Source organism: Panulirus ornatus, chromosome 15 (genome assembly GCF_036320965.1).
Source record: "Panulirus ornatus isolate Po-2019 chromosome 15, ASM3632096v1, whole genome shotgun sequence".
NCBI classification, from domain to species: Eukaryota; Metazoa; Arthropoda; class Malacostraca; order Decapoda; family Palinuridae; genus Panulirus; species Panulirus ornatus.
The window spans coordinates 11,423,343-11,449,100 of NC_092238.1; the positions used below are offsets into that span (position 1 = coordinate 11,423,343).

General features: G+C 41.5%; 1 protein-coding gene across 24 annotated transcripts in view; it reads left to right on the plus strand.

Moving 5' to 3' along the window:
* LOC139753727 (uncharacterized) overlaps window positions 1-25,758 on the plus strand; it is a 1,039,260-nt gene that overhangs the window by 576,265 nt on the left and 437,237 nt on the right. For all 24 annotated transcript variants that reach the window (XM_071670490.1, XM_071670488.1, XM_071670497.1 and 21 more), the window contains one exon: window positions 15,564-15,966. In XM_071670490.1, coding sequence (XP_071526591.1) covers window positions 15,564-15,966 — 403 coding nt within the window. The remainder of the gene's footprint in view (window positions 1-15,563; window positions 15,967-25,758) is intronic.

The window sequence follows — 25,758 nt, forward strand, 5'->3', positions numbered from 1 at the left end:
TTTTGATTGCACAAACCCCAAACTTCATTTCTGTGGTGCCAGCAGCTTCAAAGGTGTACTGCAGTGAGGAGTGGGGAAATAATGACATCCTTTAAAAAGAGGTTTGAAGATTGTTAACATGACCATACTCCTTTTCATTCATTGATGATGCAGCCTAACCAGAGATTAATTTTCTTGTTGGTTGTAACCGTATGCTGGGAGAGTCCATTATCACCGGTGTCATTTATGAATTCTAAGATATACATATTTTGTTTTGGAGTTCCTTATGAATTTATTGTCAGCCTTTTTGAATTAACCATTTTACTGGACCAACCGTGGTCACGTAATGATAATTAATCAACACACCTCTAACCCACTAATTATACATCTCCCATGTGTCTAAAGTATACCATGGACTGCTAAAATTTTAATTTAAACAAATATTGAATGGAAATTGAATAAATAAATGAAATGTATTATACACTTGCTCAGGACTGAGGTGCTCATCAGCTACGAGTTTTACAAATTTGTCCACATGCTCGGCAGCTCCTTCGTGGTTTCCAGACCGCTTTTCTCCGCACACTTCATTCATGAAAGTTCCATGACGCTTCTAGAATCTTTGAATCCATCCTTCACTATAGTCATGCTCATGTAATTTAGTTCTTATTGGAACAACTTATCCTGGTCCATTATCATGCTATCTGACAAGTCCTCTCCCTCACTCTGATGCTGTCGAAACCATGGCATCATCACTTGATCGTGCTCAGTACTCTTACCATCTTTCATAGTTTTTCTAATCATCATTTGCTTCTTGGAATCACTGTCTGCAGAGAATTTCAATATTTTCTCCATTTGCTTCTTTATATCATAAACAGTTGATGAACTAATACTGTAGATGTCACACAGTTTACACACCGAAATACCACGGTCCATTTTTTCAACTGTTGTACTTTATCTTGGATCAATATGGACTGGTGTTAAATTGACGCCATGACTGATACTCTCATATGTCTTAAAAGCTATAGCTAGAGTTAGATTTAAGCAGAATTAGCTAAGAATCTCACAGAATTGCGGTATCATCACCAACAAGTGCAATGTAAAGAATGTGAATAAGTGTGTCCTACACACAACACCATCTGTGGCCTCCCAGTAAACTAGTCTGGTGGCCACGGTAATTTCAAGTTCCCTCATATTTTTGTCCGGACTAAAGTAGGTGCCAAACCATCAGTTGTCAGAAAATCGGTGGTGTACCTGTACAACCACCTCATCTTCCAACTGTGACAATCCTCTCTATCAGTGAGGTTTAAACTCTGGAGGTATTGACATTTTACTCCGAAGCTCTCATTAGCGACCTGAGGTTGGGGAGCAAGGGTGTGAGAGGTGTATGGGTGGTACTTACAGGGATAGAGTGCGAGTTATTAGATGTACAAGAGAAAGAGGCAGGATGTCAAGAGGAAGATTCAGGGGCTGAATGAGAGGGCAAATGAGAGCTGGGGCGAGCATCGGCAAACTTAAGGGAGAAAGAGAAAATGTTTTGGAAGGTTATTAGTGTGAAGAAAACAAGAGATCAAATGGGAAAGTCAGTGAAGGAGGCAAATGGGGAAGTGGTAACAGGCAGTGATGAGGTGAAGAGATGATTGAGAGAGTTCTCTAAAGGATTTTTGAATGTGTTTGATGATTGGTTGGGAGATTGAGGGTGTTTAGGACTAGGAGATATTTGAAGAGAGAGAGTATGGCAAGTAGTTTGGTGAAAAGGGAAGAGGTGGTGAAAGCCTTGCATATAATGAAATGTGGCTTGGCAGCTTTAGTGGATGGAATTGAAGTCAAATTTTGAAGGGAAGGGGGTGAATATATTGTTGACTAGTTATTTAGGATTTTCAGTGTATGTAAGGCTCATGGTGAGGTGCTTGATGATTGGCAGAATTCAGTTTAGTTCCTTTAAGGAAAGGAAGACAGAGGTGAGTGTTTGAATTATAGATGTATAAGTTTGTTTAATGTCCCTGTTAAGTTATATGGAACCTGCTAAATTGTATTGAAGTGTTGATTGAGAGGGTGAAGGCATATACAGAACATCAGATTATGAAGGAAATGTGTGTTGTCAGGAGCTGTTTAGGATTTGTGGATCAGGTATTTGCTTTCAAGGTATGAAAAATAATTTGGGAGGTAAAAGATGTTGCATTTATGGATCTTGAGAAAGCATATGATAAGGTGTTACAAATATATGTTCTTGGAGGAAAGCTATCAAAAGTGTTGAAGACTTCTTATCAAGAGTGTAAGGCATGTGTGTGAGTAGGTCAAAAGGAGGGTGAGTGGTTCCAGATGAAGGTGGGTCTGTATCAGGTGTATGTTATCAACCTTGTTGTGTAATTTGTTGGTGGATGAGATGAAGGAAGTATATGTATGTGTCTTAGGGAGAGGGTCATTATGCAGTGTGATGGGGATAGGGGGCCTAGGAAGTGAGTCAGTTGTTTTTTGCTGATGACATAGTGTTGATGGCAGTCAAGTGAAAAAATTCAGAAGTTGGGGTTAGGGTTCTGGAGAGTAAGAGAGAGGTGTGGTAATAAGAGTATGATTGAGAGAGCTGAAGAGGTTGTGCTTAAATTGATTAGACATACATAGAGAACGAGTGAGGATGAGAAAGAGGACATATATACAGTAAACCCTTGATCTAATGGACTGAAGGGGGAAAGGGTTGTCTGTTAGTGCCAAAAGTCTGTTAAATCAAATGTAAACTATTTTTGTGCCACATTTAAGTTCACATACTTTCTTTAAACTCCTTTATCAGTGTGGGAATGCACGTCAGGTAGCTGGAGGCAGTAGTCAGACTGAGATAGAGGTGATGCCACCCTACTTTTGTGAAAGGATACTTCTGTATGATAAAGTGAGGATAGACTACCTGCTTTTATTGCACCTCTCACATGGCACAGTGAGTAGGATTCGAACCTATGCAGTAAAATCCCAAGTTATCTCATGGCTGCTCACCTTCTTCAGGAGATGGGTGCACCCAAGGAAATAGCCTCGGAATGAGGAACCAATCTAGAGAACATAGAGAAGGAAGCTTTCCACAGAAAATAGGGAATTATGGCCTGCATTCTGCAGCGTGCTTTCCTGTCCTGTGGAGGCACCAAAGTAGCAGTAAAGGAAGCCAAATGGTAGTTGAGGGATAATGGGTGTTGGAGGTAGCCTGCATAACAGCAAAGCAACTCAGGCTATGCATCAATATCTCAGCACTCCTGTAAGAGAGGGATGAGTCACCTGCACAACTGGCAGCAGGGAGACAATTGCGAGATGGTGCCCTGGTGCCCTGGCAACATTATCTGATAAACCAGCGATGGAGAACTCTGCAAAACAGGGAGCGGGCTATAACAGAAAGCCTGGCTCGCATGCAGGGCAGCCCAGCAGATGACACTGCTACACTACCCCCAGCTGTCCGTGGGTACCCCTGAGGGTGTGGTGCAGGTTGGTGCGTGGTAGTGGGGGTGAAGCCACAAAAACAATACTTAGTGAAGCTGGATGGCATTGGCCACCTGTCTTTGTGAAACCAATGTCACCTACACTCTCAGGGTTCACTGATCCCCATGGTACCCTTGGGTCAAGGGAGGTCCCCACCAGCAGCAGTTTTTCCCCCATTTGTGGCAACACCCAGCCTCAGGCAGCAGTGCCCTCCCCATGTGAGACACCACCCTGCATGCTAGTAAAATTATGCATGTGGTGGCTCCTGTGAAGAGTGAACACAAAAATTTGTTGTCAATTTTGTTATGCATGCATGTAAAGGAAATGTATTGTTGCTGAGTAGTGATTTGTGTGTATATTTGCCTTATGCCTTGTCGAATGTTAATTCCATTCTCTCTTTTTGTTTTATTGTTTTTAGATTTGTTTTTTTTTTTTTTTGTTGTAACAAAATGTCACATTTAGTTACCAAAATCTCCTGAGGGGTTGTAGGCTTTAGTGTGTGGTATGATAGTTGGATGGCGGGCCCCTTGCAGTGTGGGAACACTTCCCAGGCACTTGGAGGCTGGAGTGGGACTAAGATAGAGGTGATGCCACCCCTCCTCTGTGAAAGGATACTTCTTTATAATAAAGTGAGGATGGACTACCTGCTTTCATTGTGCCTCTTACAATCACTTGATGCCATTTTGAATTGTAAGGATTGCAGAATTATTTAATGAATAAAGTCACAATTCTGAAATAACAGAAACTCTGTATACAACCTGACTGCATGATAGCTTGAGGCAGACTGAGACTGAAACAAAGCGAGTCTACTCCACACTACCATTAACATGTGCAATGTGAAATGCGCATGATGCTGCGTTTGAGGTTTTTTATTTTTTTTCTTAAATTATTGATTAATGCACTGTATTAATATTTGTATGTTAAATCCAAAATCCATTATATTGGGGTCCATTAAATCAAGGATTTACTTTATAAGAATTAGCAGGGACAAGGAAAAAAGGAGAACGAATTGGAAGAAAGGAGTGAATAAGACTTTGAGTGCATGGGGCTTGAACTTTTGATTGGTTAAATGCATAGATGCAATGGAATGAATTGGATCATTTCCACTCACAGGGAGAGATGTGATGTCTGTGGAGTGAATTAGAGGATACGAAGCAGCTGGGGCCTGTAAATAGAATGTGCTTTTCTGCTATATTTATAAATTGATTCACATTTACATTCCCGTTAGATTTTTTTGTTAATTTCATACATTTTTAGTTAATTTTTTTCTTTCATACTTTTTTCACTTTTCCTTCTTTAGTGTGATAGCACTAGGAACAGAAAAAGGAAGGCCACATTCTCTCATATCCATTCTGTAGCTGTCAAGTGTAATGCACTGAAACCACAGCCTCTTGGTTCAGTCCTGTGATGGAATATTGCACCCTGTATACCACATCATTCCAATTTACTCAGTTTCATTCTGGTTCGTGCAGGCCTTTCACCCTTTTACCTGTTCAGGCCCTAATCACTCTCTTTTTAACTCCATTCTTCCATCTGCAGTTCAGTCTCATCCCTCTCCACTTCTGCCACATATATCCTCTGTGTGGACCTCTCCTCAATCATTCTCTCCATATGTCCCAATCATTTCACACACCTTCTTCATGTATCAACCACACTTTATTATAACCACACCACTCACTTATCCCATTATTACTTACACCATATATTGTCACACCATATATTGTCCTTAAACATTTCATTTTGTAGCCCATGCTTCACATCCATGTAGCATTGTTGAGACTGCTATACCCTCAACATATTCACTTTTTCCCTCCCAAATAATAACATCTCTTTCCACACATTTTTCAATGCTCTCAGAACTTTGCTTCATTCCCCACCTTATGACTCACTTGTGCTTCCATGGTTCCATTAGTTGCCATGCCCTCTCCCAGATGTCTAAAACACTTCGCTTCCTCCAACTTTTTTCGAGTCAAATTCGCATCTCAACAGACCAATCCCTCTACCTTGCTAAACCAAATAACCTTGCTTTAATTTGCAGTTTTACTCTCAACTTCCTGGTTTCATACACTTCCAAGCACACTCACCAGTCACTGCAATTTTTCTCTTGAAACAGCTGCCAGTGCTGTTTCATAAATAAACAACAACTGACTGACTTTCCGGACCCTCTTATCTCCCACAGACCGTGTCCTTAGCCCTCTCTCCAAGACTCTTGCATTTACATCCCTCACCACCCCACCCATAAACAGATTAAAAAGCCATGGTGACACAACACATCTCTGCCACTAACCAACTTCACTTAGAACTATTTACTCTCATCTCGACCTTCTTGTACACATCTTACACCCTTGATAGAATACTCTCATTGATAGAAGTAGCTTTCCTCCCAAACCAAATATTCTTAAGACTTTTCAAAAGTATGTTTATCACCCCTCTATAATATTCTCTTTCTAGATATATAAATGCCTTATACAAATTCCTCAGCTTCTCTTAAGTATTTTTCACGCACATTCTCTAAAGGAAACCCCTGATCCACTCATTCTCTACTACTCCTAAAACCACCTGACATGCAGGAGGGTGAAAGGCATGCAAGGAATAGAGTGAATTGGAACAATGTGGTTTACAGGGGTCGATGTGGTGTCAGTGGATTGAACCAGGGATGTGAAGCATCTGGGATAAACCATGAAAAGTTTTGTGGGGCCTGGATGTGAAAAGGGAGCTGTGGTTTTGGTGCATTATACATGACAGCTAGAGACTGAGTGAACGAATGTGGCCTTTGTTGTCTTTTCCTAGTGCTGCCTCGTGCATGTGCAGGGGGAGGGGGTTGTCATTTCATGTGTGGCGGGGTGGCGACGGGAATGAATTAAGGCAGCAAGTATGAATTATGTACATGTGTATATATGTATATTTCTATGTATGTATATATAAGTATACGATGAGATGTATAGGTATGTATATGTGTGTGTGTGGATGTGTATGTATATACTTGTGTATGTGGGTGGGTTGGGCCACTCTTTCGTCTGTTTCCTTGCACTACCTCGCAAATGCAGGAGACAGAGACAAAGTATGATGAATAAATAGATAGATATGTATCGTATATCCTTGGGGTAGGAGAGAAAGAATTCTGAATTTGTATTCTCTGCATGTCATAGAAGGTGACTAAAGGGGGCATGAGCAGGAGGGAGGAAAATCCCTCTTCATGTATTTCAGTTTCTAGAAAAATGGAACAGGAGTCAAGGCAGGGAGTTTTCATCCTCCTTGAAGGCTCAGGCTAGGGTGTATAAATGTGTGTGGATGAAACCAAAATGAGAAGAGATTTGAGGTAGGTTGTATGTTTTAGGAAAGAAACCTTATGTTCTGGCTCTGAATGCAACAAAGCTTAAAGGTAAAGGAAAGAATGGTTTGGGACTTTATTTGGAGTAAAGTTGGGTTGGTGAAGGGACAGAAGCTAGGGAAGGAACAGTACCACTCCTGAAGCAGGAGTTATTGGAATCTGTGAAAGAGTGTAAGTAAACTTTAGGCTGATTTGGGTAAAATGGAAAATGAATGACAAGATTCTTTATTTTTTCATACGTATTTGCCATTTCCTGTGTTAGCGAGGTAGCGTTAAAAACAGAGGACTGATCCTTGGAGGGAATATCTTCACTTGGCCCCCTTCTCTGCACCTTTTTTTGGAAAATCAAAAAGAACTGGAGGGGAGGATTTCCATCCCCCCCTCTCCCAAATATCAAGATATGGGTGATCATTATGCTCCTGGCCATGAGAAGAAAGATCATGAGAGGCAAGTGCTTTGGGAACAGCTGAGTGAGTATGTTAGCAGTTTTGATGTAAAAGACTGGGAATTAATGATGGGTGATTTGAATGCAAAGATGAGTAATGAGGTAGTTGAGGGTTTAATTGGGGGAATGGGACATTCAGTATTATGAGTGGAAATGGTGAAGAGCTAATGGACTTGTGTGCTGAAAAAGGACTGGCGATTAGCAGTACCTGATTTAAAAAGAGGGAAAAAACAAGTGTGTGTATGTGAGTAAGAGAGATGGTTAGTGGGCATTAATGGATCATATATGAAGGTATAAAGTTTGTTGAGTATTCCTGGTAAATTATATGGGAGGGTATTGATTGAGAGGGTGAAGGCATGTACAGAGCATCAGATTGGGGAAGAGCAGTGTGGTTTCAGAAGTGGTAGAGGATGTGTGGATCAGGTGTTTGCTTTGAAGAATGTATGTGAGAAATACTTAGAAAAGCAAATGGATTTGTATGTAGCATTTATGGATCTGGAGAAGGCATATGATATAGTTGATAGAGATGCTCTGTGGAAGGAATTAAGAATATATGGTGTGGGAGGCAAGTTGTTAGAAGCAGTGAAAAGTTTTTATCGAGGATGTAAGGCATGTGTACATGTAGGAAGAGAGGAAAGTGATTGGTTCTCATTGAATGTAGGTTTGCGGCAGGGGTGTGTGATGTCTCCATGGTTGTTTAATTTGTTTATGGGTGGGGTTGTTAGGGAGGTGAATGCAAGAGTTTTGGAAAGAGGGGCAAGTATGAAGTCTGTTGGGGATGAGAGAGCTTGGGAGGTGAGTCAGTTGCTGTTTGCTGATGATACAGCACTGGTGGCTGATTCATGTGAGAAACTGCAGAAGCTGGTGACTGAGTTTGGTAAAGTGTGTGAAAGAAGAAAGTTAAGAGTAAATGTGAATAAGAGCAAGGGTTGAGGGTCAAGCCAATTGGGAGGTGAGTTTGAATGGAGAAAAACTGGAGGAAGTGAAGTGTTTTAGATATCTGGGAGTGGATCTGGCAGCGGATGGAACCATGGAAGCGAAGTGGATCATAGGGTGGGGGAGGGGGCGAAAATTCTGGGAGCCTTGAAGAATGTGTGGAAGTCGAGAACATTATCTCGGAAAGCAAAAATGGGTATGTTTGAAGGAATAGTGGTTCCAACAATGTTGTATGGTTGCGAGGCGTGGGCTATGGATAGAGTTGTGCGCAGGAGGATGGATGTGCTGGAAATGAGATGTTTGAGGACAATGTGTGGTGTGAGGTGGTTTGATCGAGTAAGTAACGTAAGGGTAAGAGAGATGTGTGGAAATAAAAAGAGTGTGGTTGAGAGAGCAGAAGAGGGTGTTTTGAAATGGTTTGGGCACATGGAGAGAATGAGTGAGGAAAGATTGACCAAGAGGATATATGTGTCGGAGGTGGAGGGAACGAGGAGAAGAGGGAGACCAAATTGGAGGTGGAAAGATGGAGTGAAAAAGATTTTGTGTGATCGGGGCCTGAACATGCAGGAGGGTGAAAGGAGGGCAAGGAATAGAGTGAACTGGATCGATGTGGTATACCGGGGTTGACGTGCTGTCAGTGGATTGAATCAAGGCATGTGAAGCGTCTGGGGTAAACCATGGAAAGCTGTGTAGGTATGTATATTTGCGTGTGTGGACGTATGTATATACATGTGTATGGGGGTGGGTTGGGCCATTTCTTTCGTCTGTTTCCTTGCGCTACCTCGCAAACGCGGGAGACAGCGACAAAGCAAAAAAAAAAAAAAAAAAATGAAGTGATAGGCACATAAAAGAGAAACTTTTGGATATAAATGTGCTGAGATGAGCAGCTTTTAGGATTTCTGATCACTGTCTTGTAGAGGCAAGAATAAAGATTTGTTGAGGTTTTTGGAAAAGATGGAAAAAAAGTTGGTGAGAAGCGAGTTGTGAGAGTAAGTGGGCTAAGAAAAGATACTTATATGATGAAATACCAGGAAAGGTTGAGTTAAGAATGGCAAAAGGTGAGACAAAATGAAGCAAGGTGAGTGGATGAGGAAATGGGAGATATTTAAGGGAAGCAGTGCTGACATTTGTGAAAGATGCATGTGACATGCTAGAGTTGGAAGGTAGGCAGATTAGAAGGGTAGTGAGTGGTGGGATGAAGGAAAGTTTCTAGTGAAAGAGAAAAGAAAAGCATCTGGGTGGTACTTACAAGTTAGGAGTGCAATTGATTGGGGGATGCGTAAGAGAAAGGAGAAGGTAGTAAAGAGGAAGATGCAGAGGTTGGAAAAGAGAGTAAATGAGAGTTGGGGTGAGCAACTTTCAGTAATTCTTTGGGAAAATAAGATGTGATAGAAGGAGGTAAACAATGTGAGAAAAGACAAGGGAACAAATGAAAAGAAAATTAAGGGGGAGATGGGGAATTGGTGACAGGTGGTGATGAAGTGAGGAAATTGAGTGAGTATTTTGAGGGACTGTTGAATGATTTAGATGTTTATGTCAGGATGGTTTGCAAAGTGAAAGAGTCATGGAGGGTGGTTTGGTGAAGAGAGGTGTTGAAAGCCTAACATAAGATGAAATGTGGCAAGGCAGCTGGAGTGGGTGGTATTGCAGTTGAATTTTTTAAGAAAGGGGATGACTTGTTAGTTGGTTGGTGAGAATTTTCAGTATATGTATGGATCATGGTGAAATGCCTAAAGATTGGCAAAATGCATGTATAGGGCCATTGTATAAAGGCAAGGGGGTAAAGGTGTATGTTCAGACTACAGAGCTATGGATTATTTTAGTGTACCTGGTAAGTTGTATTGGAGAGCATTGACTGATAGGGTGGAGGCAGATACAGAGCTTCAGACAAAGGAGGAGCAATGTGGTTTCAGAATTGGTGAAGGATGTTTGGATCATGTGTTTGCTTTAAAGGATGTGTGTGAGGAATACTTAGTGAAACAATGGATTTTTATACGGCACTTATGGATCTGGTGAAAGCATATTGTAGGGTTAACATAGATGCCTCATGGAGAGTCTTTAAGAATATAAGGTGCTAGAAGTAGTGAGAAGTTTTTATCAAGGGTGTAAGGCTCGTGTAAGAGTAGGGAAGAGAGGGTGGTGAATGGCTCCAAGTGAAAGTTGGTCTGTGGCAGCAGTGTGTGATGTCATCATGGTTTAATTTGTTTATGTTTGGGGTGATGAGGAAGGTAAACTGAAAGTCTTGGAGAGAGGGGCAAGTGTGCAGTCTGTGGAGGGTGAGAGGGCCTGGGAAGTGAGTCAGTTTTAGTTTGCCTATGCTACTGCACTAGAGGCAGATTTGAGTGAAAAAAGGGTGACTGAGTCAGAAAGAGTGTGTGTAAGGAGGAAGTTGAGAGTAAATGTGAAAAGGCATGTTTATTAGGTTTAGTAGGGTTTGAGTGACAGGTTAGTTGGGGTATGAGTTTGAATGGAGAAAACTTGGAGGAAGTGTAATGTTTAGATACCTGGGAGTGAATATGGCTGCAAATGGAACCATGGAAGCAGAAGTCAGTTATTGAGTGGTTGAGGGGTGAAGGTTATTGGAGCACTGAAGAATGCTTTGAAAGAGATAAAGTTATCTGGTAGGGCAAAGATGGGTATGTTTGAGGATGTAGTAATCCCAAAAGTGTTATATGGAGCAAAGCATGGGCTATAGATAAGGTGATGTGGAGGAGGGTGGATGTGCTGGAAATAAGATGTTTGAGGACAATATGTTTGAGGTGGTTTGATTTGGCTAAGTAATGAAAGGGTAAGAGAGAGATTTAGTGATAAAAAGAATGTGGTTGAGACAGCTGAAGAGGTTTGCAGAAATATTGTGGACATATGGAGAGAATGAGAGGGGGAAAAGTTGATAAAGAGGATATATGTGCCAAAAACAAGAACTGAGAGACCAAATTGGAGATGGAAGGATGGAGTGAAAAAGATTTTGAGCACTGGGGGCATGAACATACAAGATGATGAAAGGCATGCAAGGAATAGATTGAATTAGAACATGTGGTGTACTGGGGTGCATGTGTAGCATCCAAGGTAAGCCTTTGAAAGGTCTGTAAGGTCTGTTTGTGGATAGGAAGCTGTGGTTTCGGTACATGACAGCTAGAGAATGGATGTGAGTGGGTGTAGCCTTTCTCTATATTTTCTAGGCACTACCTTGCTAATCCAAGAAGTGGTGATCTAGTATGAAAAAAGTATCATATATTGTTTTCATTGCTAAGATAGAATTTGAGTATATTTGGCACATTATATTATGTACATAACATGTTGAATATTATTTTGTGTTTTTATTTTTGGGCCTGTGGTTCCTTAATGATTCAATTCTGTGGAAATGGATGTCACAGTAGAGAAGACTTTGATACAGCAGAAACTTTCTTGGTACCTGTGTCATGCTGTATCCAGATCCATATGTACAGGAGAAATGTAGGCAAGCAGTTCATGAATGTTATGATGATTTATGCTTTTCTTCATTGAGGGAAATAATGTAGTGGTGCATTTTGATATTGCCTTATAGTTGCTGTTATTTGACAGAGCCTTAAAGCTTTTTTTTTTTTTAAGAATAAGTAGGGGAGAGGGGAGAAAGAATACTTCCCACACATTCTTCACTTGTAGAAGGCGACTAAAGGGGACAGGAGTGGGGAGCTAGAAACCCTCCCCTCCTTGTATTTTAACTTCCTAAAAGGGGAAACAGAAGAAGGAGTCACGCAGGTAGTGCTCATCCTCATTGAAGGCTCAGATTGGGGTATCTAAATGTGTGTGGATGTAACCAAGATGAGAAAAAAGGAGAGATAGGTAGTATGTTTGAGGAAAGGAACCTGGATGTTTTGGCTCTGAGAGAAACAAAGCTCAAGGGTAAAGGGGAAGAGTGGTTTAGGAATGTTTTGGGAGTAAAGTTAGGGGTTGGTGAGAGGACAAGAGCAAGGGAAGGAGTAGCACTACTCCTGAAACAGGAGTGGTGAGAGTATGTGATAGAGTGTAAGAGAGTTAACTGTAGATTGATATGGGTAAAACTGAAAGTTGATGGAGAGAGATGGGTGATTATTGGTGCATATGCACCTGGGCATGAGAGAAAAGATCATGAGAGGCAAGTATTTTGGGAGCAGCTGAGTGAGTGCGTTAGAAGTTTTGATGCAAGAGACAGGGTTATATTGATGGGTGATCTGAATGCAAAGATGAGTAATGTGGCAGTTGAGGGAATAATTGTACATGGGGTGTTCAGTGATCTAAATGGAGATGGTGAAGAGCTTGTAGATTTGTGTGCTGAAAAAGGACTGGTGATTGGGAATACCTGGTTTAAAGAGAGAGATATACATAAGTATACATATGTAAGTAGGAGAGATGGCCAGAGAGCGTTATTGGATTATGTGTTAATTGATAGGCGTGTGAAAGAGAGACTTGTGGATGTTAATGTGCTGAGAGATGCAACTGGAGGGATGTTTGATCATTATCTTGTGGAGGCGAAGGTGAAGATTTGTAGAGGTTTTCAGAAAAGAATAGATAATGTTGGTGTGAAGAGAGTGGTGAGAGTAAGTGAGCTTGGGAAGGAGACTTGTGTGAGGAAGCACAAGGAGAGACTTAAGTGCAGAATGGAAAAAGGTGAGAACAAAGGACATAAGGGGAGTGGTGGAGGAATGGTATGTATTTAGGGAAGCAGTGATGGCTTGCGCAAAAGATACTTGTAGAATGAGAAGCGTAGGAGGTGGGCAGATTAGAAAGGGTAGTGAGTGGTGAGATGAAGAAGTAAGATTATTAGTGAAAGAGAAGAGAGAGGCATTTGGACGAGTTTTGCAGGGAAATAGTGCAAATGACTGGGAGATGTAAATAGTGCAAATGATTGGGAGATGTATAAAAGAAGGAGGCAGGTAGTCAAGACAAAAATGCAAGAGGTGAAAAAGAGAGCTAATGAGATTAGGGGTGAGAGAATATCATTATATTTTTGGGAGAATAAAAGGATGTTTTGGAAGGAGGTAAATAAAGTGCATAAGACAAGACAACAAATGGGAACATTGGTGAAGGGGGCTAATGGGGAGGTGATAACAAGTAGTGGTGATGTGAGAAGGAGATGGAGTGAGTATTTTGAAAGTTTGCTGAATGTGTTAGATGATAGAGTGGCAGCTATAGGGTGTTTTGGTTGAGGTGGTGTACAAAGTGAGAGGGTTAGGGTGAATGATTTGGTAAACAGAGAAGAGGTAGTAAAAGCTTTGCACAAGATGAAAGCTGGCAAGGCAGTGGGTTAGGATGGTATTGCAGTGGAATTTATTAAAAAAGGGGGTGACTATATTACTGACTGGTTGGTAAGGTTATTTAACGTATGTATGACTCATGGTGAGGTGCCTGAGGACTGGCAGAATTCATGCATAGTGCTATTGTACAAATTACATTTCTCAAATTACAGAGGTATAAGTTTGTTGAGTATACCTAGGAAATTATATGGAAGGCATGTACAGAGCATCAGATTGGGGAAGATCAGTGTGGTTTCAGAAGTGGTAGAGGATGTGTGGATCAGGTGTTTGCTTTGAAGAATGTTTGTGAGAAATAATTAGAAAAGCAAATGGATTTATATGTAGCATTTATGGATCTGGGGAAGGCATATGATAGAGTTGATAGAGATGCTGTGTGGAAGGTATTAAGAATATATGGTGTGAGAGGCAAGTCGTTAGAAGCAGTGAAAAGTTTTTATCTAGGATGTAAGGCATGTGTACGAGTAGGAAGATAGGAAAGTGTTTGGTTCTCAATGAATGTTGGTTTGCGGCAGGGGTGTGTGATGTCTCCATGGTTGTTTAATTTGTTTATGGATGGGGTTGCTAGGGAGGTGAATGCAAGAGTTTTGGAAAGAGGGGCTAGTATGCAGTCTGTTTTGGATGAGAGAGCTTGGGAAGTGAGTCAGTTGTTGTTCGCTGATGATACAGTGCTGGTGGCTGATTTGGGTGAGAAACTGCAGAAGCTGGTGACTGAGTTTGGTAAAGTGTGTGAAAGAAGAAAGTTAAGAGTAAATGTGAATAAGAGCAAGGTTATTAGGTACAGTAGGGTTGAGGGTCATGTCAATTGGGAGGTAAGTTTGAACGGAGAAAAACTGGAGTAAGTGAAGTCTTTTAGATATCTTGGAGTGGCATTGGCAGTGGATGGAACCATGGAAGCGGAAGTGTCACAGGGTGGGGGAGGCGGCGAATGTTCTGGGAGTATTGAAAAATGTGTGTAAGTGTTGAGAACATTATCTCGAAAAGCAAAAAGGGCATGTTTGAAGGAATGGTGGTTCCAACGATGTTATATGGTTGCGAGGCATGGGCTATAGATAGAGTTGTGCGGAGGATGGTGCATGTGTTGGACATGAGATGTTTGAGGACAATATATTGTGTGAGGTGGTTTAATCGAGTAAGTAATTAAAGGGTAGGAGAGATGTGTGGTAATAAAAAGAGCGTGGTTGAGAGAGCAGAAGAAGGGTGTTTTGAAATGGTTTGGTCACATGGAGAGAATGAGTGAGGAAAGATTGACAAAGAGGATACATGTGTCAGAGATGGAGGGAACGAGGAGAAGTGTGAGACCAAATTGGAGGTGGAAAAATGGGTTGAAAAAGATTTTGAGTGATTGGGGCCTGAACATGCAGGAGAGTGAAAGGCGTGCAGGGAATAGAGTGAAGTGGAACGATGTGGTATACCGGGGTGGACGTGTTGTCAATGGATTGAACCAGGGCATGTGAAGTGTCTGGGGTAAACCATGGAAAGTTTTGTGGGGCCTGGATGTGGAAAGGGAGCTGTGGTTTTGGTGCATAATACATGACAGCTAGAGACTGAGTGTGAACGAATGTGGCCTTTGTTGTCTTTTCCCAGTGCTACCTCTGGTGCATGCAGTGGGGAGGGGGTTGTCATTTCATGTGTGGCGGGATGGTGATGGGAATGAATAAAGGCAGCAAGTATGAATTATGTACCTGTGTATATATATGTCTGTGATGTATATATGTGTTTACGTTGAAATGTATAAGTATGTATCTGTACGTGTGTGGACGTGTATGTATATACATGTGTATGTGGGTGAGTTGGGCCATTCTTTCTTCTGTTTTCTTGCACTACCTCGCTAATGCGGGAAACAGCGACAAAGTATGATAAGATGATAATAGATAAGTAGAATATGTCACTGCACTTAAACATGTAGATTAGTAAACTTTTTAGATGACAATTTTTGGGGACCAATTAGATATCAGTTGACTGTTTTGAGTAGAAGAGGTATTCTTTGGAATAATATGTCTCAGTTTCATAAAAAACATATAAAGGGTAAAGCAGAAACACATTGATTTGATATACTTTAAAAAAGCACATTCTGATGACAAGCTCATTATAAGCAGTTGATTACCTTACACTTGATTATTGTAGCCATGATTTTTACTCCATACAGTCCCTTCCAAGAAGGCAATGGGTCATCAGCAGCTGACAGATTGCTTGCCGGAACCTCAGGCAATGGGGGATCGGTACTGGATGAGTCGTTAACTGGCCGGCCAAGTAGTACAGGAGGAGCAGGAGATGACTCTAGTGTGTCCTCCATTGGTGATAATACAAGACTGCGTAAACTTCTTAGTCATGGTGAAAGTGGTGGTGGTGATAACTCAAATAAAATTTTGAAAGACCTCCTTAACCAAAATGATGAAGATGATACCCAACGGGTAGTGGCAGGTGGTGGAGGGGAAGGAAACAACACTTTAGAGCGGTTTATGTCATGTGGCTCTTCCCACCGTGACTTCAAACCTAATTCATCCTCCACTTCATCTGTCAACTCCACTGCTAATAATATGTTAAAAGTGGTAAGTGTGAGTTTGTTTTGGTAACATTTATTGATGGATCATGCAGAATGGAAGCTGTGTTTTGGTAACATTTATTGATGGATCATGCAGAATGGAAGCTGTAATATATTTTGGCTTGCATATTTCCTGATTGTGAATCTTTCTTATGTATGCAGCATTTCTTTATTGTGCATCTTTCTTATGTATGCAGCAGACATATATCAATTGCATCGATTAGAATTTGCTCATGGTGATTATTTTCAAACTTATTCACCATTTCCTGCTTTAGCACCAAGAACAGATAAAGAAATAGCCTCATACACACACAGATGCTACAAAGCCATGGCTGCTTATACTTGGGCAGACCCCACAGACTTTTCAGTGGTTACCACTGGCCACTTCATATGCCCTCGTTCAGTCCTTCACCACCATTTTGCTCCCCTTATACCACAACATTTCAATTCACTCTGTCTTAGGTATGCCATACATCCTTTTTGCTTATTCAGGTCCTGAGCACTGAAAACTTTATTTATTACATCCTTCTATCTCCATTTTCATGTCCCAGGACCCAAAACCTTATTCACTCCAGCCTTTTATCTCCAGTTTGGTATCCCCCTTTTCCTTATCCCGAACACTTCTGACACATATATCCTCTTTGTCAAGGTCTCCTTACTCATTCTCTCTGTATGACCAAACCATTTCAGCCCACCCTCTTCAGCTTTCTCAGCCATGCTCTTCTTATTGCTATGCCTCTCTCCTACCCAATTTCTTACTTGACCAACCCAGCTCACACCATATAATGTCTTCAAACATTTTATTTCTAACATATTTACCCTCTTCTATATATTCTCATCTAAAGCCCATGCCTCACATTTATACCCCACTGTTGGGACTACAGTACCTTCAAACATGCCCGTCTTTCCCCTCACAGATAGTGAGCTCCCTTCTCATACATTTGTCAGTGCTCCCAGGACCATCATCCCCTCCTTCATCCTATGATTCACGTCTACTTCTATAGTTCCATTCACTGCCATTTCACTTCCTCAGAGATTTCTCCTGTCAAACTCACACTTCTACTTGACAGGTCTCTCTTCATTGCTAAATTTAGCAACCTCACTTATATTCACATTTACTTTCAACTTTCCCCATTTTACACACTCTCAGACTTAGACACCACTTTCTGCTGTTTCTTGTTTGAATCTCTCACTAGTGCCGTGTCATTAACTAACAAAAGCTGACTTAACACACACACACACTAACACTAACACACACACACACACACACACACACACACACACACACACACACACACACACACACAAACACACACACACACACACACACACATTGCGTACCTGCACCTGTCTCCCAGACCCTTATATTTACTTCCCTCACTACCCAATCCGTAAACACACACACACACACACACACACACACACACACACACACACACACACACACACACACACACACACACACACACACACACAGACACACACACAGACACACACACACACAGACACACACACACACAGACACACACACGCACTCACTGCGTACTTGCACGTATCTCCCAGACCCTTGTATTTACTTCCCTCACTACCCAGTCCATAAGCAGATTAAACAGCCATGGTGACGTCACACACCCCTGATACAGACCTGCCTTTACCTGGAACCACTCATCTTCCTCTCCTTCTGTTCATACACACACATTCCTTATTCTCTTGATAAAAACACTTCACTGCTTATAATAATTTTCTTAACATAACACATAATATATTCATAACCCTTTCCACAGAGCATATCTATCAGCCCAATCATATGGTTTGTCCAGATCCATAAATTCTACATAAACATCTTTCTGTTTATCTAAATACCTCTCATGCACACTCTTCAAAGCAAATCCCTGACCTGTACATCTTCTATCACATCCAAAATCACATTTTTCTTCCCCAGTCAGATGCTCTTTGCATGTCACCACCCTCTCTGTCACCACTCGTCTGTACAACATATTTTGTACACTCAGCAACCTGAAAGCTCATAAATTTGAATACCTTTGCCCCAATTGCATTTGTACAATGACCTTATACATGCATTCCACTGATCCTCAAGCACTTCCCCATGAACCATACACAGACTGAAAATCTTGACTTACTGATCAACAGACTGTCAATCTCCTTTCTTAAGAAGAATTCAACTGCAGTATCATCCACTCCAGCTGCCTTGCCTCATTTCATCTTACTAAGGCTTTCACCACCTCTTTTCTTTTCACTAAATATATTGCATCTAACATCACATACCTTCCCAACCCAAAAACCCAACATCAGCTTCTCTATACCACAGGTGAGAGGTCACCATTGATGAGGCTGTATCATTGGGAGTACAGTCTTGTCAAAGAACTTTTCGCTCCAAAGGAGTTTACATTCCCTGCTGCTGGAAGTATCAAAGCCTTAGGATGCAGGAGCTTTTAGAAATGTCTTTGGTATGTTAGGACTCTCATAGAAATTGGTCCTGAGGTAATTTTGAGTAGATAAATGAATAATAAAACACATTCAGCTTTCCTTTAAAATACTCCATCTTCCCTTCACTTCATTGCTGCATGTTACCACATCCATATTTTTCCCCTTCACCATTGCTCCCATTTGTTGTCTTGTTTTTCTCAAACAATTAACCTCTTTCCAAAATGTGTTCTTGTTGTTCCTGAAGTTTGTTGATATTTATTCACTTCAGTTCTCATTTGCCCTTTTTTTTTAAGCTCTTGCATTTTCCTCTTGACCTCCTGCTGGTCTTTCCTGTAAATCTCCTATGCACTGCTTCCTCGTGACTAACACCCACATACCTCTTCTCTCCTTTGCTAACAACTTGATGCTGTCATTGTGCCACTCACTATCCTTTCTCACGTGTCCACCTCCCACCTTCCTCACACCACACACCTATCTCTTGTCCCAGTGCTGCTTCCCAAAACACCTCTAATCCTCGTACTTTCATCACCTTCTCACCCACATCATTTCCTCTTTTCTGAAAGCCCCTACCAATCTTACACCCTTACCTCCACCAGGTAATGATCAAACATCCCACCAACTGCCCCTGTTATCAGATTAACTTAGAAGAGTCTCTTTTGCATATTTGTAAAGTGGTATATAATCTAGTAATGCCAGCTTACCATCTTTCTTATTCCACATATACTTAAGTATATCCCTGTTTTTTTTCAACCAGGTATACCCAGTCACCTGTCCTTCTACAGCACACACTTCCTCAAGTTGTTTACCATTTATATTTGCATCACTGAATACCCCATACCTGCAGTTATACCCTCAACTGCCACATTACCAACTTTTGCATTCAGTTCATCCATCAGTAGTATTATATATATATATATTATTTTGCTTTGTCGCTGTCTCCCGCGTCAGTGAGTTAGCGTAAGGAAACAGACAAAAGAATGGCCCAACCCACCCATATACACATGTATATACATACATGTCCACACACGCAAAATATACATACCTATACATCTCAACGTATACATATATATACACACACAGACATATACATATATACACATGTACATAATTCATACTGTCTTTCTTTATTCATTCCCATCGCCACCCCGCCACACATGAAATTACAACCCCCTCCACCCCTCATGTGTGCGAGGCAGCGCTAGGAAAAGACAAGAAATGCCACATTCGCTCACACTCAGACTCTAGCTGTCATGTAATAATGCACCAAAACCACAGCTCCCTTTCCACATCCAGGCCCCACAGAACTTTCCATGGTTTACCCCAGACACTTCACATGCCCTGGTTCAATCCATTGACAGCATGTTGACCCCGGTATACCACATCGTTCCAATTCACTATTCCTTGCACGCCTTTCATCCTCCTGCATGTTCAGGCCCCCGATCACTCAAAATCTTTTTCACTCCATCTTTACACCTCCAATTTGGTCTCCCACTTCTCCTCGTTCCCTCCACCTCTGACACATATATCCTCTTAGTCAATCTTTCCTCACTCATTCTCGCCATGTGACCAAACCATTTCAAAACACCCTTCTTCTGCTCTCTCAACCACACTCTTTTTATTACCACACATCTTTCTTACCCTATTATTATTTATTCGATCAAACTCCCTCACACCACATATTGTCCTCAAACACCTCATTTCCAGCACATCCACCCTCCTCCGCACAACTCTATCCATAGCTCACGCCTCGCAACCATATAACATTGTTGGAACCACCATTCCTTCAAACATACCCATTTTTGCTCTCCAAGATATTGTTTTCGACACATTCTTCAACGCTCCCAGAACTTTTGCCGCCTCCCCCACCCTATGATTCACTTCCACTTCCATGGTTCCATCCGCTGCCAAATCCACTCCCAGATATCTAAAACACTTCACTTCCTCCAGTTTTTCTCCATTCAGACTTACCTCCCAATTGACTTGTCTCTCAACCCTACTGTACCTAATAACCTTGCTCTTATTCACGTTTACTCTCAGCTATCTTCTTTCACACACTTTACCAAACTCAGTCACCAGCTTCTGCAGTTTCTCACATGAATCAGCCACCAGCGCTGTATCATCAGCGAACAACAACTGACTCACTTCCCAAGCTCTCTCATCCACAACAGACTGCATACTTGCCCCTCTTTCCTAAACTCTTACATTCACCTCCCTAACAACCCCATCCATAAACAATTTAAACAACCATGGAGATATCACACACCCCTTCCACAAACCTACATTCACTGAGAACCAATCACTTTCCTCTCTTCCTACACATACACATGCCTTACATCCTCGATAAAAACTTTTCACTGCTTCTAGCAACTTGCCTCCCACACCATATATTCTTAATACCTTCCACAGAGCATTTCTCTCACATACATTCTTCAAAGCAAACACCTGATCCACACATCCTCTACCACTTCTGAAACCACACAGCTCTTCCCAAATCTGATGCTCTGTACATGCCTTCACCCTCTCAATCAATACCCTCCCATATAATTTCCCATGAATACTCAACAAACTTATACCTCTGTAATTTGAGCACTCACTTTTATCCCCTTTGCTGTTGTACAATGGCACTATGCAAGCATTCCGCCAATCCCCAGGCACCTCACCATGAGTCAAACATACATTGAATAACCTCACCAACCAGTCAACAATACAGTCACCCCTTTTTTAATAAATTCCACTGCAATACCATCCAAACCCGCTGACTTGCCGGCTTTCATCCTCCGCAAAGCTTTTACTACCTCTTCTCTGTTTACCAAATCATTATCCCTAACCCTCTCACTTTGCACACCACCTTGACCAAAACACCCTATATCTGCCACTCTATCATCAAACACATTCAACAAACCTTCAAAATACTCACTCCATCTCCTTCTCACATCACCCCTACTTATTATCACCTCCCCGTTAGCTCCCTTCACTGAACTTCCCATTTGTTCCCTTGTCTTACGCAGTTTATTTACCTCCGTCCTAAACATCGTTTTATTCTCCCTAGAATTTAATGATACTCTCTCACCCCAACTCTTATTTGCCCTCTTTTTCACCTCTTGCACCTTTCTCTTGACCTCCTTCCTCTTTCTTTTATACATCTCCCACTCATTTGCATTTTCTCCTTGCAAAAATCATCCAAAAGCCTTTCTCTTTTCTTTCACTAATAATCTTACTTCTTCATCCCACCACTCACTACCCTTTCTAATCAACCCACCTCCCACGCTTCTCGTGCCACAAGCATCTTTTGTGCAAGCCATCACTGCTTCCCTAAATACATCCCATTCCTCCCCCACTCCCCTTACGTCCTTTGTTCTCACCTTTTTCCATTCTGTATTCAGTCTCTCCTGGTACTTCCTCACACAAGTCTCCTTCCCAAGCTCACTTACTCTCACCACTCTTTTCACCCCAACATTCTCTCTTCTTTTCTGAAAACCTCTACAAATCTTCACCTTCGCCTCCACAAGAAAATGATCAGACATCCCTCCAGTTGCACCTCTCAGCACATTAACATCCAAAAGTCTCTCTTTCGCGCGCCTATCAACTAACACGTAATCCAATAACGCTCTCTGGCCATCTCTCCCACTTACATACGTATACTTATGTATATCTCTCTTTTTAAACCAGGTATTCCCAATCATCAGTCCTTTTTCAGCACATAAATCTACAAGCTCTTCACCATTTCCATTTACAACACTGAACACCCCATGTACACCAATTATTCCCTCAACTGCCACATTACTCACTTTGCATTCAAATCACCCATCACTATAACGCGGTCTCGTGCATCAAAGCTACTAACACACTCACTCAGCTGCTCCCAAAACACTTGCCTCTCATGATCTTTCTTCTCATGCCCAGGTGCATATGCACCAATAAGCACCCATCTCTCTCCATCCACTTTCAGTTTTACCCATATCAATTTAGAGTTTACTTTCTTAAACTCTATCACATACTCCCACCACTCCTGTTTCAGGAGTAGTGCTACTCCTTCCCTTGCTCTTTGTCCTCTCTAACCCCTTACTTTACACCCAAGACATTCCCAAACCACTCTTCCCCTTTACCCTTGAGCTTTGTTTCACTCAGAGCCATAACATCCAGGTTTCTTTCCTCAAACATACTACCTATCTCTCCTTTTTTCTCATCTTGGTTACATCCACACACATTTAAACACCCCAATCTGAGCTTCATTAAAACTACTGACACTCATTCTGCTGCTCCCAAAACACTTGATTCTCTATGTAATCCTTTTCATGGTTGTGTCTTGCATTAGTGAGGTAGTGTCAGGAACAGATGAAGTAATAACCTCTCTCACTTACATCCATTCCCTAGCTGTCACATATAAAACTGAAACCACAGCTCCCATGCACAGCCAGGCCTCTCAGACCTTTTCATAGTTTTCTCGTCTGCTTCCTATTCCCTGGTTCAGTCCGTTGACAGCACATTACCCCTTCCATACAAGTTATTCCAGTTCACTTGATCCCCTGCATGCCTTACACCTTTCTGCATGTTCAGACCCTGAGCACTCAAAACATTTTTCACCTTATCCTTCCTTCTCCAGTTTGGTCTCCCCCTTCTCCATGTCCCTCCACTTTGACATACAAACAATTATATTTGTTTAACTTGTTTATCATTTCCTGCATTGGGGAGGTGGCAGATTACTGTTTCCTGCATTAGGAAAGCAGTGGAAGGAAGAGATGATGAAAGGCCTCATTTGCTAACATATATTCACTAACTCTCATGCATAATGCACCATAATTGCAGCTCCTCATCACAAGCAGGCCCCACAGACCTCTCTATTGTACTTCCTGGTTGCTTCATTTTCCCTGTTTCAGTCCATTGACAGCACATCACCCCCTGTTTACCACTTCGCTTCAATTAACTCTATCCTGTGCATGTCATTCACCCTGCTACATGTTAAGGTCCTGATTCTTTTTCAGTCCATCTTTCCATCTCCAGTTTGGTCTCACCATTCTCCATGTCTGCTCCACTTCTGACTCATACATCCTCTTTGACAGCCTCACCTTACTCTTGCTCTTCATATGTCAACCATTTGAGCACTTTCTCTTCATCTCTGTCAACCATACTCTTCATATTTCCTTACCTCTTTCTTATGCTTTTATTACTTACTTGACCAGCCTGTCTCACCCCACACACTGTCCTCAGACATCTTATTTCCAGTGCATCAACCCTTTGCCACACATTCTCATCTATATGCCATGCCATACAATATCATTGGAACTACTTTACCTTCGAAATACCCATTTTCAAATTCCTTGATAACAAATCTCTCCACACAATCCTAAATGCTTCCAGAATGACTCACTATGCTTCCCTGATTCCATTCACTGCCATGGCCACTCTCAGGAACCAGAAGGATTCCACTTCCTCCAGATTTTCTCCTTTCATACTCACACCCCAACTAACCAACCCCACTGTACTGCTAAGCACACTGCTGACTGTTTTATTTTCATACATCTCTCCTGAATTCAGACTCTAACTTTTAAAGTTTCTCATTTGAATATGCCACCAGTGATCAGCAAACAACAACTAATCACTCTCCAGGCCCCTTCAAACCCAGCAGACTGCATAGCTGCCTGTTTCATACCTCCCTCACCACTCCAGTCATAAACAAATTAAACAACGATGGTGGTATCACACACCCCAGCCACAGACCCACTTTCCCCTGGAGTCACTCACCCTCCTCTCAGCCTACTTACACACAGTCACACACACACACACACACACACACACACACACACACACACACACACACACACACACACACACACACAGACACATTGTTGATGGAAACTTCCAACTGCTTTTCTTAACTTTTGTTCCACATAATATATTCATAAAACCTTCCACAAAGCACCTCTATCATCCCTATTAGATGCTTTCTTCAGATGAAGAAGTGCCACATACTAATCCTTCTCTTTCTCAAAGTAATTATCACTCGCACTCTTCAAAGCCAACCCCTGATCACACATCCTTTGCCACTCCTGAAACCACATCATTACTCCCCATTTAAATACTCTGTACATGCCTTCACCCATCATTCATCACTTTCCTTTATGACTTACCAGATACACTCAGCAATACCACTGTAGTTTGAACACTCACCTCTGTCCTCCTTGCCTTTATATGCTGGTACTGTCAAGATATGATAAGAAAATTTAATACTTGGCTTTTATTTTAAAGAATAGTGTACATACATTTTTATAAGCATTCCCCTTCAAAGTAATCTCCTTTAGATGAATTACAATTGTTCCAAACTTTCTGCAGCTTTTGAAAGCAATGCAATCTTCAACTGTAAACTGATTGAGTTCTGCTTTCGTGTTTTTATTGACAGTTGGAATGTCATCAAATCTTCTTTCTTTCAGCTTCATTTTGATTATTGGGAACAGAGAAAAATACATGGGGCAAGGTCAGGTGAATTTGGAAGGTGTGGTGTAACAAAAAAATTTTTTTTTAGCCAAAAGTAACTACGACACTTTTCCTCTGTTTCACATGCTGCTTTCCTAATTCTACAAATTTTATATATTTCTTTGACTATTTGAGCTCCTGCCATGAGACTGTGGCTTCCTCTCACCCACAAGCTGAGATCCCCAATTTTGGGCATTTTAACATACACCATAGGATATGGTTGAATTCCTCCCATACTGATGGTGAAGGGAGTTAAGCCCCAACATTCCCATTCTCATTGATATAGAGCTCATTATCTCCCACCTTATCCATATTCCTGACTGCTGGGGCCACTCTCTTAATATTCTGGATCTGTTTTTCACCTATAATCCATCCTTCTGTAACTACATAATCTTATCCCCAGTTGGTTCATCTGATCACACTCGCATAAATGTATGTGTTCGATTGGTACTTCAACAAAGCGAACTGGAATAGCTTATGTAATTTCTTTTCTGGCTTTCCTTGGGTAAATTAATGTCTTATATGGTGATGCTTCTGTCTCTGCCAAACGCATAGCAGAAGTCATTCTTTCAGGAATGGAAGCATTTATCCCCTCATCTTCTAGTTTATGATCAACCATTCCTGTTATGAGGCCATTCAGTCAGGGGATCAGGAATATTGGGCTTGGAAAAACTCTCCTTCCTCTGACTCCCATTCAGCTTTTATTACTGTTTGTAATCATCACAAGTCTGTTATTCATAAGGCATGGTGTTCTTTTATTCAAAGGAAGTGTGATAACCTTTCCTTGTTATCCAGTGGTTGGTCTTTCTGGTTTTTAGCTAAGGGCATCTCTAACAACTTGTCACTCTACCTTTCCTTGACTTCTCCACTCTGATGGAAC